We start from the raw sequence: 17,783 nt of genomic DNA, 5'->3' as shown, positions 1-17,783 counted from the left end.
GCTCTCTGTATGCAGATGACACTTTGCTGTATGTAAGGGATGCTACCATGTCCTGCAGCTCTTGAGGTTATTTATAGGTTTGAAAGAATTCTCCAGTATATTGGGACAAATCTGTGTTGTTTTCCCTGCACCCATCAGTGTTCCACTGATTCCTAACTCACCTCTCACCTGGGTCTCCCATTTCAAATATTTAGGGGGTCAGATCCATTGTGATCTTTCCTGCTACATATGCAAAAATTTAAACCCTGCCCTCTATCAACTGACTCAGAAATGCACTGTTTGGAAATCATTGCGGTTGACTCCGGGGGTTAACTCCGAGGATCAATCTTATCAAAATTGCTTTCCTTCCTCAATCTCTATATATATTTCAGCATACCCTGGTTCCTATTCCCAAAACTTTTTCACCAAATTGGATAAAACTATATTGCAGCTCCCACTCTCTCCTGGAGGATTAGCCCTTCTCTGCTTTAAAAAAATATTATTGGATTGCGGTGGTGATCGTGAGATGGTGGTTCTCCAAACCAGTTACCAATCTGGCGGTGACTCTAGAAGGTGTGTCACTAGGGTCTTAATCTCAGTAACCATGTCTTCTGCTCAGTAATCTTGTTTTCCGTGACCCCCACTCTAATCCAGATGTTACAACCCCCATACAGAATACAATTGTGGTTAGGAGACAAATGGGTAGATATGTTGGTGAGTTGACTACTATTTTCCTGCTACGTCTCTCTGGGGTAATCCAACTCTTCCTCATCTTTGCTCTATACCTGAACCTAGTGTTTGGGAGCATTATGATGGTAAAACCTTACATCATATCATACCGAAGGGTCGACTATTTATGTTTGATAGATTAAGGGCCCAATTCCATCTCCCTACCTGGATGTTTTTTAGGTTTCTTCAATTACGACATGCTCTTCCAGTAAAATTCCTTGTACCTGTTGTCCCTGCCTCCCACTCAAATGATTTTTGATTTCCAGCAATGCGGACTGGATCCTTTCATCCTTATATCTTAGGATCCCCACTAAGGATACCTTTAGTGCATCTCAATTGTTCTGCTCATTGCAGCGGGACATCCTGAGTTTAACTGATGCTAACTCGAGGAAGTAAAACAATACCTGACCCTTATGATCTCAGCCAGAGACAGGTTCATACAATTAAAATTCCTGCATCAAGTCTACTACACTCCCCAGAGGCTTTCTGTTGTTAATTTATTATACCCCACGGTTTATGACCACTATCCAAAGTGCCGATTGGCAGTTGGTACATTTATTCATATGGTTTGGACTTGTCCTTGTATACAGCAGTTCTAGGGTGATGTGGTAAGAGATCTTAATGCAGCTACTGGACTCATGCTTAGTGTGGATCCTACATTCCTGCTCTTGGATATCCCCATTAGGGATTATTCTTTTTCTATGCTGCCATCTGTACTAGGAAAACTATTTTTATCTAAATGGAAAGTTTCAGATTCCCCTACTATTCAATTGTGAAGAATTATTGTGAAAGCGTTTCTTCCCCTTAACCCATATATATGGGAAGAATTTTCCCTTAGAAATGTAAGATCTGGGCTGATTGGGTGGAAGCCAGGGGCCATACAATGTGATCTGGTGATGAGACTCTCCTTTACTTGTTGGTAGCTGACTGTTACCCTAGGTTTCAGTGTATATCAGAAGTCTGGTGCATTGAAGAACTTTTATTATTATCCCCATTTTCCCTTTTTATTGCTATCTACCTTATGTTCTGTTTCTCCTCCTCTCTTTCCCCTCCCCTCCTGCCCCCCGTATTCCTTTCTCCTCTTTCCCCTCTTCCCTTTCCTTTTATTACTTCTAGTACATGAATAATCCCTACGCTGATCATGCCTTGCCTTATATTTTGATGAACAGATGCTGGGTATCCTATCTAATCTGAATCTTCACATGTATGATATGGACCCTTATGTATCGAATTTTATGTCATTTCTAGACTTAGTTATGCATACCTTCTGCTTTATACCCACTTATATTCATTTAGCAAGTGCTACACATCACTTGTTTTTTTTTTTCTTTTTGAAAATGTAATATAGAATATCTGTTAAAAGAAAAAAAAATATCAGATTGGTGGGGCGTGTGAATAGAGGGAAAGAGCAGGTTTCTTCTACCTCCTTTCTTACGCTTTTTGGTTCTGCACCCTTGTCCTCAATCTTATCTAATAATTCTTTAACTTTGCTGCCTCTTTCCCCCCTCCCTTTTTTTTTCTTATTTTGTAGTTTCCTTCCCTTAACCTCCACTCAGGTTAGAACCACTGCCTTTAACCTAGCTTGACCTCTTCCCTTACTTACTGGACTTCCCAGAAAACTTTGACTATCTGCAGTTGGTATAGCCAAAGTCCTCTCTTTAACCCTCCCCCTATTTCACAAATACATTTATTAAGTTTGTGACTATTTTATTTTATTTCAGGTACTTATATAGCGCTGTCAATTTATGCAGCGCTTTACATATACATTGCACATTCACATCAGTCCCTGCCCTCAAGGAGCTTACAATCTAAGGTCCCTAACTCACATACATACACAGTAGGGCCAATTTTTTATACAGGATCCAATTAACCTACCAGCATGTCTTTGGAGTATGGAAAGAAACCGGAGTGTCTGGAGGAAACCCACGCAGGCACAGGGAGAACATGCAAACTCCAGGCAGGTAGTGTCATGGTTGGGATTTGAACCAGCAACCCTCTTGCTGCTAGGTGAATGTACTAAACACTACACCACTGTACCGCCCCTATTCGTGTTTCCCATACAGCTCCAGTCAAGGTCTGGGAAGAGTCTCATACTTTATTTTCTGTAAAATGCTGTCAAGTACTGTAAGTTTCATGGTATTTTTGGTTGGGTTGTTGGGACCCAGAAATCTGATACAGACAAAGATGGTGTACATACACACAACATTCTATTCCTTACAGTCCTGTTGATGACTCTCTAATATCTCACCTAGAGATTTCTCTGACTGAGTTTTTTCCTGATGTTAAATGCAATTGTATGATGTGTCTGTTGCTCATGCATGTAACTTCGCATTGTAATTCATTGGACCTGCTTACCAACAATAAAATGTTTATGGAACAAAAAAAAAAAAAAGGCATCAGACAGAGTAGGACCCACTCATAAAAGGTATGCCACATGCGTAGGCTAAGGAACTAAAGCATAGAAATTTCCTTATATCTCTATGTATGTTCAACATAAGAAATTGTAAGGATGCTAGTTCTCCAGCATCTACCAAAAACTAAAATATCCATCCAAATTGCTGGTGTAAGTAATAACTGTTCTATGAATGGCACCTATAGCCAGGCAGGTGGTGCTAGCATAAATAGCTCAGGGCTAAAAAGAAGATTGAAAAGCCTTGTGTGTCTGGGTTTGTAGCGTTTTACTTTGGCAGTACTGAGATTAGGCAGCTATTCTGGACAGAACGGAAGCACTGTATATATAGATAATTCCAATGTGTTGGAGCGGGAGATATGTAATTAGTATGATACAATTTTAGATGCTGGCTTAGGTTAGCCGAGTAGGGAGGTGTGGTGGTGATTTTGAACCAGAGTGAAGAGAGGGAATAGGGGTCTTTCAAATACTTCTATGAGAACCAGTCATTTCTTCTTAACCTCTACAAGCCATTCACTTTGATTTCTGCTGTACTGCCAAATAAGCAAACAGTATCTAACAATATTGAGTAATAATGTCAAACCTTCTGGTTTTCTAGGACTGGGTGATTGCTCCACAGGGGTACTCAGCATTTTATTGTGAAGGAGAATGCTCATTTCCACTTGACTCTTGTATGAATGCCACCAATCACGCCATCCTGCAGTCACTGGTAAGGAATAGTATTCTGAAGTATACAGGTGTGACCAAATAATTTTCCATATACAAGGTAAAAAATATACATTTGCCTCACGCTACTGAACTTGGCTACAAGTGTCACACTAAAAAACAGCCTCATGAATGATGCAGCCATCTATGACATAATTAGGAAACATTAAGCCCGTCCTAACCTATATAGTATTAGAAGAAGACCTTTAATATTCCCACCTCCACTACACATATTGGTCTCTCAACAATATCCTGCCCCCCAGAAAACACATCCCCACTTCCCAGTACCCATGCTGTGTATGAAATGGTCCCTCCAGGTACAGGGATTTCTAGGCTGTGTATGTACAATAACCTCTCAATTACCATTCTTCTATGCATTGGCATTAATGGCTCGGTGACCAGTCTGCACAGTGTTTTTAATAACCTAATTAACCAGTGTATAGAATCTAAGCTTTAGAGAGACTCTGCGATTAAATAAAAGGATTAATACTTACCTGTCACCAATCTTTGCTCTCCTGAAGAAATATGAGGCCAAAAATATCTTCAGCATCTGACACTTATGTGCTGTGTGCACAGGGCTTCCTTCTCCCAGCCCCTGTGTCATATAGAACACAGTAGTGACATACGACAATACTAAAGTAGGGATGTAGGGGTTTTAAATAAACTACATTTCTATGTGGTGGATCAGGGATCAAGCTCATAAATGTCAGATGTTGAATATTTTCTTGGGTGTTGTAACTCATCAAAGAGCATGTTGGCGTGGGTAGCTGGACGGGTAAGTATTAAACCTTTTCTATACAGCACCACAAGTTTTATTCTAGTGACAATCACTTGGATCCCTTAGTGTCCTGGTTTTGTGTACTTACTACTGAGTGATTGGTATATAATGGGTTATAATATTCAAAGAAAAAAATCTAAACTTTTGTGTTGGTAGGCCAAATAAGCTGCTGGCAAAAAAACTATTGAATAAAATAGTACATAACGTGCAAAAAATGGATTTGTCTCGCTGACATTTAAATTGTAATGCAATGTGATAAAAAATGTAAAAATAAATCCTATGTGTTAGAGAAAGTAAGTCCCATGTGATGAGCAAAACACAATTTCTCTTCCGTTCATTGACAGACACAGCTCCATATTCTTCACCATAAGGTTATGCTGCCTTCTACAGGAGTAGGACTAGGCAGACAACACGACACACAACACAACACAACACACACTGGTCCTGACGAAGCTTGCATCACGCACGCGAAACGCGTCAACGTCACACGCTGGGCCCCATACACCCACCAAGCCAAGCCTTAGCTTTCAATCTCTGCGGACATAGACATCGGCACTGCACCCGGGTTAACTTCCAGGTTGCGGAAAGAAGTGATGAGGCTCTGAGGGACGGCGCCTGCAGTCCGGAACCAGAGTGCATGAGGCGGCAGGAGATGGCAGGATACACAGTTGGGATACCGGAACAGTAGCAACAGAGGCATGGGGGTATGCAATACAAGCATGTGCTGGAGCATCTGCGGTACACCGAGGGGTTGGTAAGAGAGACTTTAGCCCTGTGAGGGCTCTGCATTTGCGGAAATTGACTGTGCTGTTACCAAAGTAATCATCTACGATACCGCCCTTCCCCTCTCGCTCTCTCCCCCCTCTACAACACAGCTGTTTATATCCTTTCTTTACTGTCCACATCTACAAAAGCCACTCCTTTAGCTGTCTGCTGACCCAGTTAATAACTATCAACTTAACCATGGCTTAACCTGCCCTTGTCACAAGGACTCTTTCTTTTTCAAGAGGATTTCCTTTGGTCCCTCATTTGAGTGACCTTGTGATATCGATCAGCACCACTTGTTTGCGGTCTGCAACACTGTTCACGAGCCCCTAGACCACGGGTGATATACCCCATTACGTGTATTACTGCAGTTTTTCATCTCATCCTGTCATATGGACTATTCCTGTTCATACAGGAGGAACAGGATGTGTTTTCTTCATCAGTGTACAAGATGTTTTGATGGCTGATTTCAAGAACATTTTTTGCTCCCTCCATGCGGTCTTTAATGTCCTAATTATATGAAGATATTGTCCTATATCCGCATTAATTTGAGAATTTTGCTATTGATATAGAATGCACTAAGAGTCCATTGTTCGGTAGTTGCATCACATTGTCTGTTATAGGACCTGCTTCTGCTATCAATGAGACTTGGTGAGAGTGGCTCTGAGTGGATGGATGGGGGCCCTTTGACGTGTGTGGTTGTGTGAGCGTGTGTGCATTTTGCCAGCAATTGCGGGTTGTTAGGTCTGTATCATCTGCTACATGTTAGCATATGATTTTTTATTGTCTTCAATATTGCTACCATTAAAGATTGTTTTTGTAATTGAAAACCAGAGTTGAGCCTTCTTTTTGCAACTAATTCCCAGGTGATTGTCTATAATCCCTAATTTTTCTTCTTGGTGAGACAACACACAAGCCTCAGCTGGCATAACCACCCTCTCTGCTTAGATATACTCAGTTTTTGTTTGCCTAGTTCAGGAGTAGGACCTAGTCTCCCTGCCTGACTCTAGGTCCTGGCTTTTTTGTCTATTTTATTGCTGTTTCTTTTTGGATTTCTTCCTGTTTTTTTCCTGTGGAGATCTAGCAACTGCCTGGCTGAGCGAGGGACCTGACTATTATTGTTCCAGTGGTCCCCTCAGCCTGGCCAGCGAGTGCATGCAGACTATAGCTCCGTGCTCGGTCAGCTGCGACATAGCCCCACAGGACTGGGGCTGGCCCGCGAGTTAAACGTCTCGCATGGTAGCATACGACTGGGTCTCGGCCTGAGTTGCAGTGTTCCTTCTGACTGACAGCTCCCCCACTTCAGTGATGAGGCAATTTCTGTCTTAGGAGTCTTACCTGCTTCTCTGGATCAGTAAGTAAGGGCCCACTCCTCTCCTTCCCTGGATTTGGTGTGGGGCGCAGGTACTCCGTGGGGTGGTTGGTCCCTCCAGGGTTCTCTCCCCCCTCCCCTTCCTGGGTGGTATTTAACTGGCTTGTCTGCCTGTGCTCATGGTGCGGAGGGTGGCTGGTGCCCAGGCTGTGGGTGTCCCCCCTTATCTTGGTGCCTGCTGGCCCCCCTGTCACCCTATGGGGTTGGTGGCTTTTTTGCGTCCCCTTGGGACAGCTGGTGGGCCTGGGGGGAGGGTGGCCCGGTATCCGCGGGTCCGAGTACCACGCAGTTGGCAGGCCAAAAATCTAGGCCGTGGCTTTGCAGCCTACTGGCTGGACTTTGCATGGGGCAGCCCGAGTTGTGGCAGCTAATGTAGCCATTGTACCCCGGGACATCCGTCTCCCCTCTGCTCCCCTGGCTGATCATGGGTCCCCTGCAGATCGCACTCACGTGGCAGGGTGGCCAAAAATTTAGGCTGCAGCTTTGCGGCCTACTGGGCCCCACGGCCAAATATTTAGGCCATGGCTTTGCGGCCCACTAGGCCACCCCCTTCTGGTAGGGCGGCCCTGGGGGGGAGAACAGGGTCCCAGGCAGGTTTTGCCTGGCAGGGTGCTGTGGGGCATCTGCCTTCCCCAGTGGCTATGTGGAGGTAGCCTGTCTGCAGGTCTTCCTGAATTAGTGGCGGGCGGCCCCCCTTAGGGGGTCCATTTTTGGCCTCCTATGTGGGCCTTCTTGGAAGAGCACCCATGGAGGACCCCCTTGCGGGGTTCCCTTGTTGGCCCCCCTTTTTTGCAGGCCTCAGTCAGCCCCTACCGTAGGGGGCTGTAATCACCGACCACCTGTGTGGGATAGGGATAGCGTTGGGCGTTGGCTTAGAGATTGCGCCCCCTCGCCCTCTCCTGTCTCATCAGATCCTGCATCTGGTTCGGTCGTGGCGGATGGGATCACCCTGCGGGGTCTGAGTCCATGTTTCTCTGACCCATCAGACACTGAGGATGATTCCTCCATGGCTGCTGCGCCACTCAAAAGAGGTAGATGCATTGATTGCATCAGTGCATGAGCCATTTATGTTGGAGGATGTAGCCAAGGCTGCTACGGACATATCTGTTGCATTTGTCACCCATAACCTGTCCCATGCGGTTTCGGTTTTCTCATATCCAGCTTATTTTTACAATTGTCTCTATAAGTGCTGGGTGCATCCAATACGACTCTTGATGGTTCCAAGACGCTTTGCTGTCCAGTATCCCTTGAGGAGTCGCTTCTGAAGAAGTGGACACCCCCCACCGGCGATGGGTTACCCTATTTCTAGGTTGACTATGGCAACCATGTTTCCGGTGGTAGAATCCTCGGATTTTAGGAATCCGGCTGACAGAGGGGCAGAATCTCTAAGGCTCGTTACATGTTTACTATGGCTGGTGCCTTATTTATGGCATGTTTCTTCTGGTGGCTCTGAACTGGCCTTGCCGGTCTCAGTACGCCGACCTGGTGTGACTGGTTGCCGATGTCCCCTGGAGGTTTCCTCCTATGGACGACCTGCTGTCTCAAGGGCCGATCTTGCATTCTGTTTTTCAGCCGCTGGCTTTGACGGCCTGGCTGTTTAGAGCCAGGTGCTCAAAGACAGGGGCTAGTCTGGCTCGGTGATTCCAAACCATGTTGAAGGTGAGGAAATCTACATTTCGAAAGCTTTATCATTGAATGTGGAAGACGTACATTTCCTGGTGTGAGGTTCGAGGAGTCCATCCTCATTCCTTTTTGATGGCTCAGAATCTTGCCTTTCTTCAATGGGGTTGAATCAGAAACTGCCTTTGAGCACCATGAAAGTCCAAGTGTCTGCCTTGGCAGCCTTTTTTCAAAGACCTTTGGCTTCCCATTCATTGGGGCGTACATAATTTCAGGGGGTTCATAATTTTACTTCGCCTGCAAGTTCTCCTCTGGCATCATGGGATTTTAACCTGGTTCTGTCAATTCTTCAAAAACCTCCCTTTGAAAACATACAGGAGATCCCTTTCCTTACGCTGTCACAAAAGGTTTTTTTTTTTGGTGGCTATCACCTCTGCTCACAGGGTGACGGAGTTAGCATTTTTTTCTTGTCGTTCCCTCTGGTGGTTTACAGGAATAAGGTGGCCCTGTCTTTTGTGTTGTCTGCCTGGTCCTACTCCTGTAGAGGACAGCATAACCCTATGGTGAAGAATATGGAACTGTGTCTGTCAATGAACTCAGAGAAAAGGATTTTACGGTGAGTACAAAAATCCTATTATTCCCCATGCACCCTTTGCTGAAGATGGCCCATTCGTTAATGATGGATGCTGCAATGATCACAGGCTAGGAACCATAAACGATCCAAGAGAAGAACTGTCATCAGCACACCAAGGATTCCGCAAGGAGGGTCCAAAGCTTTATTATGGTGGTCACATAGTACACAGAAGGCAACGTTTCGGAGGCACGCAGGTCCCCTTCATCAGGCATGTCAGCTAGGGGGGAAAAGCGCATTGAGACCTTGCTCTTAAATAAGAAGTCATGGCCTTTTAATGGAGCAATTCCCACCAGTAGTTGCAAGATCGCACTAACCAGAGAGGAGGAAAGGAGTATATGATTTCCATCTTTAGAGATAGTTATGCACATAGTGCTTTTGACTCTTTTTATTAAGAGTCCATTATTTCTGGTAAGGAGGCATTTTTTACCTTTTGGTGGAGGCGCACCTGGGTGACTCACCTGTTGGCTCGTTACTCACATCCATATTTAATGCACACATTGGTAGTCCATGTACAGTGGAGTTTTCACTTTGTAACTTTTTATGGGATGTCATAAATGGACTGCTAATCACATGGAACTTACTTTCTCTTACACATAGGATTTGTTTTTTAATTTTTGTCACGTTGCATTACAATATGATTGTCAGCGTGCCATTTTTTGCACATATAATATTCAAAAGCAAGATGTCCCCATTTTGACTGGGGGCTGTTTGGCAGTGCCTTGGCATTTGGCATTTACTATATTGCTTACTATTGACAATTCTGGACCCTGTGCATGTCCCCTTCAGTCTCATCTATAAAAGAGATTAGACTCTGGTCCATGGCCCCCTGACTAGTCTCTCTGATAAATACACACTTCCTCTTTTTCCTTACAAAGCAGAGCTATGATCTGGGAAATGTGCTGACAATCTTCCTCATTCCACTGCAGGAATCAACAACAACTGAATATAAATAATGTTATACTTAAAGTGGAATTCCAGACAAAACCTAACTAAGCTTAAACCTGCTCCCTACCCTGTAAATACTTACCTAATCTAAGGGTTCAGGAGATAGCAGGGACAATGGCTAAAATGCCTGGGCGGTGACATCATCCATAGACCTACTATGCAGCATTTGTTATTCACTGTCCCTCCTCTCCTCTGAAATGGTGCTGGGAGGCCATCACGTGACTGGACCAGAGCACCCTTAGATTAGGTAAGTATAAGCATCTTTCCTTTATGGTTAGTATAGGGCTTGGAACCGGAGTGGGAGAAGGTTTAAGCTTAATTAGATTGTGACCATACGCCTACTCTAATTGTGAAGGCACTTTAACCTACTGTACAGAGGGTATTTGAAGGGATTTATGTAGGTAGCGATATACAATATACAGTAATAATGTCCTAAATGTATGACATGATATGAATAGCATTCTTCCCTCTTTTTTGAGTGATGTTAATATTTTTTAATAAAAATGTTTTTGCTATAACATTTGTCATTAATATGTGAACGCGACACCAAAAAAAGTCCCATTGGTTAACTTAATCCATTGTATGGGTGTTAACCCTACAGTGACTGCTGCCTAGTACATGCGCATTAACCCCTCTGTGACCGGTTGGTAGTGCATATGGATTATTCTGTAGTGACCAGTCTGCAGTTTAATGCATTAGCTTCTTGACCAGTCCCTAAAGAAATACACATTAACCTGTTAGTAGTTTTTAGTGCATGTGCATTAATTCCTTGGTAGGAAGGCTCTATTATTGCAAGCGAGCACACATGCTACCACTTTTTTCACCATTTTCAGTTATTTAGGCTGCTTTCCTTAAATTCAACTGCTAGTGGTTAGTGATAGCATGGTGCTCTCCCTATGGTGCCATTAGTGAATATGGATAGCTTATGATCTGGTAGTTTGTGAACACAGCTGCCTCTAGATGACAGCTTGCTTTAACTGGCTGCACTGATTTGAGAGAGAACAGGGAGTTTGAAAGTCACACATATTCAGAAGAGACACGTACAAATTTCTATCATTGCTATCATTCTTCAAGGTGAAAACAAAGTACCTGGGAAAAAAGATTGTAACTACAATGAATGGTGCTTTTATATTAGGATCACACCAGTGGTGTATAAGTATTACTAATGCTATAAAGGGTTGTCTAGACTCACAAGGTAAACTACACCTTGTTAATCTGAAAGTGAAAGATAGAACAGCTGATATTTCGTATCAGAGATAAAGACTTCAGTACAAACTACAGTGCTGCTAGCTTTAATGTTTTTCCACACTTCACCCCCCTATAAAATTATTTGCACCTTTTCAACCAAGGAAAAAAATCTGGTTTTCCCTTTCACAGTTGGCCCTTGTCTATTCAGAAGGCAGGAATCTAAACATGACAGCTGGTATTTTTGGTCTGGAGTCACACTCTTAAAACCCTTCTTGTAGCTCTTGGCACCTAATGGGAAATTATAATTTTTGAATATATATATATATATATATATATATATATATATTTATATATATATATAGTTCAGTGTAACCCCTTCTTTTTCATTTCTATAAAAATACCTTTTTTTCATACATCTTTGGTCTGGTCACACGAGGTACATTCCTGGTCCTCTTTCTTCTCTTCATCCCACAGCAAGAAATTACATCAGACAATTAGTGACTGCCCCCTTTGAATAATGCCACATTCCTAGAAACAGTACAAATGCAAGAGATAATAAGTGGGATTTTAATGGCACCAAGAAAATATATTACAACCATAAAAAATGCAAAATGTTTATTATACATCATAATTAAAAACCGGTAAAAAGATTAAAAACATGTGAGTCCCTTGTACATATACGTCAAACATATAGATACATGTATACCCCAAAGAGCCACACTATGATTAAGAGGGGAAATGTACCCAACGCGTTTCAACTTTTGTCTTCTTCAGGGAGTAATGCAAAAAGGGTAGATTGTACAAGAAACCTATATGTTAACAAAATAGTATAGAATATAAATACAATATTTGTAATTAAACATAATAAGAGATAATGAATTGCATATACAAGGTAAACCCACAAACTTACAATGTTGATGACAAAGGTCAATCCACATATGGAGCATCCCAGAGACCCAAGGGACAACCAACCGCACCAGGGGGAAAGAGAGATAATTCAAGGGACAAACTGCAGCTAAGCAAAAAATAATGACTAGTTATTGAAAATAATAGAACCACTCCTGTTCATATTGGGATGTTACATCCTTTGTGTAAATTATCTGAGTGGTTCTATTATTTTCATTCATTGGTCATTATTTTTTGCTAAGCAGCAGCTTGTTCCTTAGCTACTCTCTCTCCCCCCGGTGCAGTTGGTGTCCCTTGGGTCTCTAGGGTGCTCCATATGTAGATTGACCTTTGTCATCAACATTGTAAGTTTGTGGATTTACTTTGTATTTGCTATTCATTATTTCGTATTTTGTTGAATTACAAATATTGCATTTACATTCTATTCTACTTTGTTAACATATTGTTATTTGTAGAATATACCCTTTTTGCATTACCCTCTGAAGAAGACAACAAACGCTGTAATGTGTCGGGGTACATTTCCCCACTCAATCATAGTGTGGCTCTTTGGGTTATACATGTATCTATATATGTGATGTATATGTACAAGGGACTCACATGATTTTAAATCTTTTTACCTGTTTTTTAATTATGATGTATAAAAACTTTTTGCATTTTTTTATGGTTGTAATATATTTTCTTGGTGCCATTAATCACTTAAGCCCCGGAGGATTTTCCTGCTCAAAGACCAGGGCCTATTTTGCGATTCGGCACTGCAAGAATTTAACGGACAATTGCGCGGTCGTGCGACGCTGTAACTTAACAAATTGACGTCCTTTTTTCACCTGTGCGATTTTTATTTTTTGCGCTATAAAAACAAATATTTTTCACATTTTTTATATGAAATTCTCAAAAAAAAAAAAAGGTAAAAATCTAAATTTTGTAACATTTTAGGCCAATTTGTTTTCTGCTACATATTTTTGGTAAAAAAAAATCGCAATAAGCGTATTTTGATTGGTTTGCGCAAAAGTTATTGCGTTTAATAACTACGGGAAAGATTTGTCATTTTTATTGTTTTTTTTTTTTTTACGAGAAATGGCGGCGATCTGCGATTTTTTTTTTTGCGGGACTGCGACATTGCGGCGGACAGATCGGATCCCTGACTGACATTTTTGACACTTTTGGGAGTACCAGTGACATTACTACAGTAATCAGTGCTATACATATGCACTGTTACTGTAAAAATGACACTGGCAGGGAAGGGGTTAACTTTATTAGAGATCCCGGGGTTAAGTGTGTCCTTTGGGGCGTGCTTCTAACTGCCAAGGGGTATGGCTTTTGATGTAACCACAGAGACATACGATCCTACATAGCGGGATTGTATGATCTCTGCTGTTACACCAGGGAGAATGACAGGCAGGGACAACCCCCCCCCCCCCCCCCCCCACACACACACACACACACACCTCTCCCCACCAAAGGCAGAGCAATAAAGGATCACGCAGAGCTGTATTCTGAATAGACAAGCTGTGTGCTCATCTCCTCCCCTCACTCACAAATTTTCTCTTATGTGTCTGGAAAACTTCCCAGAAGTGACTCATGCTGATAACAGGGGAATGAAGCACCAGAGAGAAACAAAACTTAGGGCTTTGGAGGGCAATAAGTAAACGCTACATATTTATGTGCCTAGTTCAAATTTAATGACTGGAGTTTACAACCACTTTAAACATAACCTCATTAAAAGCAGAGGATAGCACTACATACAAAATTATAATTACACATAAACTCTAAAGCAGTGCAATGTAATGAATGCAATATGTACCCATTACAGCCTAGGTCTAACTGTCAAAGACATTTTAAAGAGTATATATAGTAGAATGCTAGACTCTATATGCAAATGGGAAAATGTTTTTCACATGAGGTTGGGCAACCTAAGCCTAATTGCTTCCACCACTCGTACAACAGCTGCGTGCTGACTTCTATTTGGTTTAGAATAAAGTAGTTCACCTCTTTTAGGTTTTTATTGCTGTTTTTGTTACAGTTGGGGGGGGGGGGGGGATTTCCATCTTTTCTGTGATAAGATCAGCGAGTTGTTACTGTTAGATGTTTGCTGTTGTCCAAACCAAAGCGATTCAGCTCATTTCCTCTTCTAGTGACATTTTGACAGGAAATAATGAGAACCTTCCTATTTAACCATTCCCCGTTCTAAAAGAAAAAATAAATGTTAGGCTATAAGTAAATAAAGACAAAACTTTTTTTTGTGGAGAGAGATTAGAACACCTGTCAGGTTTTATTGCTGTGTGTGCCTCCAAGGGAGAATCACCCTCTCTATCTGTCCTATATACAGTTATCATTAAAAGTGAATGTAAAAGAAAATCCTAAATTTTGGGTTGTCCCCTTGAGGTGATTGTAGCTGTATTAGTGCACTTGTGACAGAGAAAAATTGAGTACTATCCATGATACTTTTTTTATTTGCACTAACATACAATTTTTCAGGACAAGCTTTCGGTGTATGTCCCCCTCATCAAGGTCCAAGCAGTACTGATTCCCAAAAGTTTTAGCAGAATGAAAAAAAAACAATCTCTGAGCCAAAGGAAAAAAAAGAGCGAAACACACAAAAAATAACGGCCTAAATTTAGATATGGGTTTCCTTAGTCATTATCCTACAGTTTTACGACCCCCTCTGTGACCATTACCCCCCCTGTCTATAACTCTCCCTCTGTCTTATCTCACTAACTATGCTAGTTTTATTACCATTGGGTTGTCCCCAGGAAGGTAATAGAGGGGAAATCTTCCAATGGGGACTCTAGTTCTGATGACCTGGGGGTCCCCCAAGAAGCAGGAGTTTTCTCTTACTTTCTGTTTGGCTATGGGACAGGAAGTGAAGAGAAATATCCGCAATGGGACACAGATGAGGAACAAAAATCAGACAAGGGTTATAACCCTCCCTTACTCCATCCAACATAAAAAAAAAGTATTGCTTTAAATTCTACTTTAAAGTACTCTGGTCAGCAATTAATACTCCAGGCACGAAAACATGTGTAAAGTAAAGCCTCCTAGAGGACTCTTCAAGTAGGACCACTGATTCTCAGGCTGCCCTAAACCGTTAGTTTCAAATGTTGGCCTGTTCAGGTTCTACACCCTGTTTGAAAAAAATAAAATAAAAGTCAGCAGCTTCAAATACTGTAGCTTCTAACTTTTACTTTCAATAATTTTTTTTGAGAAGTATATAGCAAAAAGTAACAGAGCAATCAAAATCCTGGTGCATATCATTGGAAACACAGTAAATTGACTAGAACATAATCATGTACATGTGCCAATTAAAGGCCAACCTTCAACTATCTAGGTAGCTGCTAACTTTTAATAAAAGGACACTTTCCTGTCCAGGGATTCAGCGCCGTCCTCACCTGGACTGGTTCTTCACTGGTCTTCAGGGCGCCTGCATGTTGACTGTGGGAAGCCGCCTGTGGCATCACAGCTGGCTTCCCACTGCAAATGCAATGCAACTGCACTTTGTAAATGGTCCAGCAGTCTTCTGGGACCTGTGACATGTCCCATAAAGTTGTGGGTGGAAGGTAGAACCTCCAGGGGAATTCCCTAGATTAAGGGTCTTTAAACTATGGCCCTCCAGTAGTTCAGGAATTCCCATCATGCCTAGTCCTGTCTGTGAATGTCAGAGTTTTACAATGCCTCATGGGATGTGTAGTTTTGCAACAGCTGGAGGGCCGTAGTTTGAGGATCCCTGGCCTAGATGATATGACTGGAAGTGGGAGCAGGTAGCAAGCAAAACCAGGCACCTGCTCCCTCCCTCCCTCCCTCCCTAAAAAAGGTCCACTGATTCTCAGGCTGCCCTAAGATATTAGTTTCGGTGGATTCGCCTAGGTCAGGCATGTCCAAAGTCCGGCCTGTGGGCCAATTGCGGCCCCCGGGCTGCTTTAATACGGCCCCACAGGTAATTTGGAAAAATACATTGGTATCATTCATGACTTTTTTTGCTGCCACCATTAATCATCGGTGGGTTCATATAGCGCATATATGTGGTTAACCCTTGTGTGACTGATTAGGGAGAACGCATGCTCCGAATTGAGATGAATACATTGTAAAATCTCAGTTAATGTCAATTGGTCTAAATCAGTTATCAATATATCTGAACACATGTATACTTGGTGTTATGTTCCTGTTCATATTTTTTTTTTCTTTATTTAACTTAAAAGTTGACAGACAACCTTTATTACCAATAATATGTAATGTACTTTACAATGTTCCTGACATATATTTCAGCTTCCTGAATTTTTTTTTCATCTGGCCTTCAGATATGAAAGGCGGAGCGATTTAACATCTGTTTAGATTTGTCATCCATGTGATGAAATGAAAAGTATGATGTTTTCAATAAACTTTGCATAAAATAGTTAGTTTGCATTTCATTTTAAGAAAAGAATGTCTGATAAAATGGTCGGCCCTCACGAATGATCATTTCATCAAATCTGGCCCTCTTTGAAAAAAGTTTGGACACCCCTGGCCGCGGTGATATGACCAGAAGTAGGAGCAGGTAGCAGGCAAAACCAGGCACCTGCTCTCTCCCTCCCTCCCTAAAAAAGGTCCACTGATTCTCAGGCTGCCCTAAGATGTTAGTTTTGGTGGATTCGCCTAGGTGATATGACCAGAAGTAGGAGCAGGTAGCAGGCAAAACCAGGCACATGCTCCCTCCCTCCCTAAAAAAAGGTCCACTGATTCTCAGGCTGCCCTAAACTGTTAGTTTCGGTGGAGTCGCCAAGGTGATATGACCGGAAGTAAGGAGCAGGTAGCAGGCAGAATCAGGGACCCACTGCCTCCCTCCCTAAAAAAACATCCAAAAGAAGAATGTGGGGGGATAAAGTAGAACTTCCCTTTAGGGTAAAGTTCCAATTTTAAAGCTTTTCAGAATAGAACTTCAAACAACGTTTTGGCTGAGATGTAAGACTCAGATGCTGCAAATTTGCACTGCGTGTTGGCAGTTAACTATGCCTCCAGATATAGATAATACCATTTTAGCCAAGTGAACTTTTTTTATGTGGTCTTGTTTGTCTCAACAGCTACCCTATTACAAGAACAGATAATTACTGCTGCTGACATTGGCATTATACTAATTTCCTGCCTAATTCTCCGGGGATCAATTTCCTACGTAGTTACAGCTCTAAAAATCCTAATCTCATATTTATCTGTTTACATTCTGTACACTGCAATACTTTTAGCAGCTGCCCAGATACAGAGTAGTGTTACCATTTAGACGCCATAACAGAATTGTGTAAAAATAATGCACTAAATCAGCTGCAACAGTAAAGTTTTACGTGTTTTTCTGTTAGGGGATTTAGATTAACATAAAATCTACAGAAAATAGGTGTAATTATTTCAAGTCATCCTAGAGCATTTCAGCTTTATTATACAGAATGGTGATCTCATTGTACTTAAGTTAGTAAATTAATCATTTTATCAAGTCATTACCCAACAAAAGAGGGGCCAGCATGCATCCCTGACAGTGATCCAGAGACATGCAGCCATCTCTTAAGCCTTTAACAGAGTAGCACTCAACTCAAGCTTTGAAAGAAGAAGTAATAAGGACTCCAATGTAAACTACTAACGAATTCTGCCAAAGAAAACATTCAAGAATGAACTGAAAGTATTCTAACTACCGAACTGAACCTTTTGCTGTGAAGAATCACTCTTTTATACGTTTTTTTTTTTTCGATCGTTTGGTTTTGTGTGTTTTTCTTAAATACGTCAACATCTGCTCTAT

General features: G+C 42.0%; 1 protein-coding gene across 1 annotated transcript in view; it reads left to right on the top strand.

Annotated features, from left to right (window-relative positions):
• LOC309548458 (bone morphogenetic protein 8B-like) overlaps nt 1-17,783 on the top strand; it is a 93,582-nt gene that overhangs the window by 75,503 nt on the left and 296 nt on the right. Inside the window, exon 6 of the mRNA XM_082248403.1 lies at nt 3,717-3,827. Within this exon, the coding sequence (XP_082104529.1) occupies nt 3,717-3,827 (111 nt within the window). The remainder of the gene's footprint in view (nt 1-3,716; nt 3,828-17,783) is intronic.

This window comes from Pelophylax lessonae (assembly GCF_965119305.1).
Source record: "Pelophylax lessonae genome assembly, chromosome: 2".
Taxonomy (NCBI): domain Eukaryota; kingdom Metazoa; phylum Chordata; class Amphibia; order Anura; family Ranidae; genus Pelophylax; species Pelophylax lessonae.
Note: the sequence above shows the minus strand (reverse complement) of the source record. Positions and strands in the feature narration are given on the sequence as shown.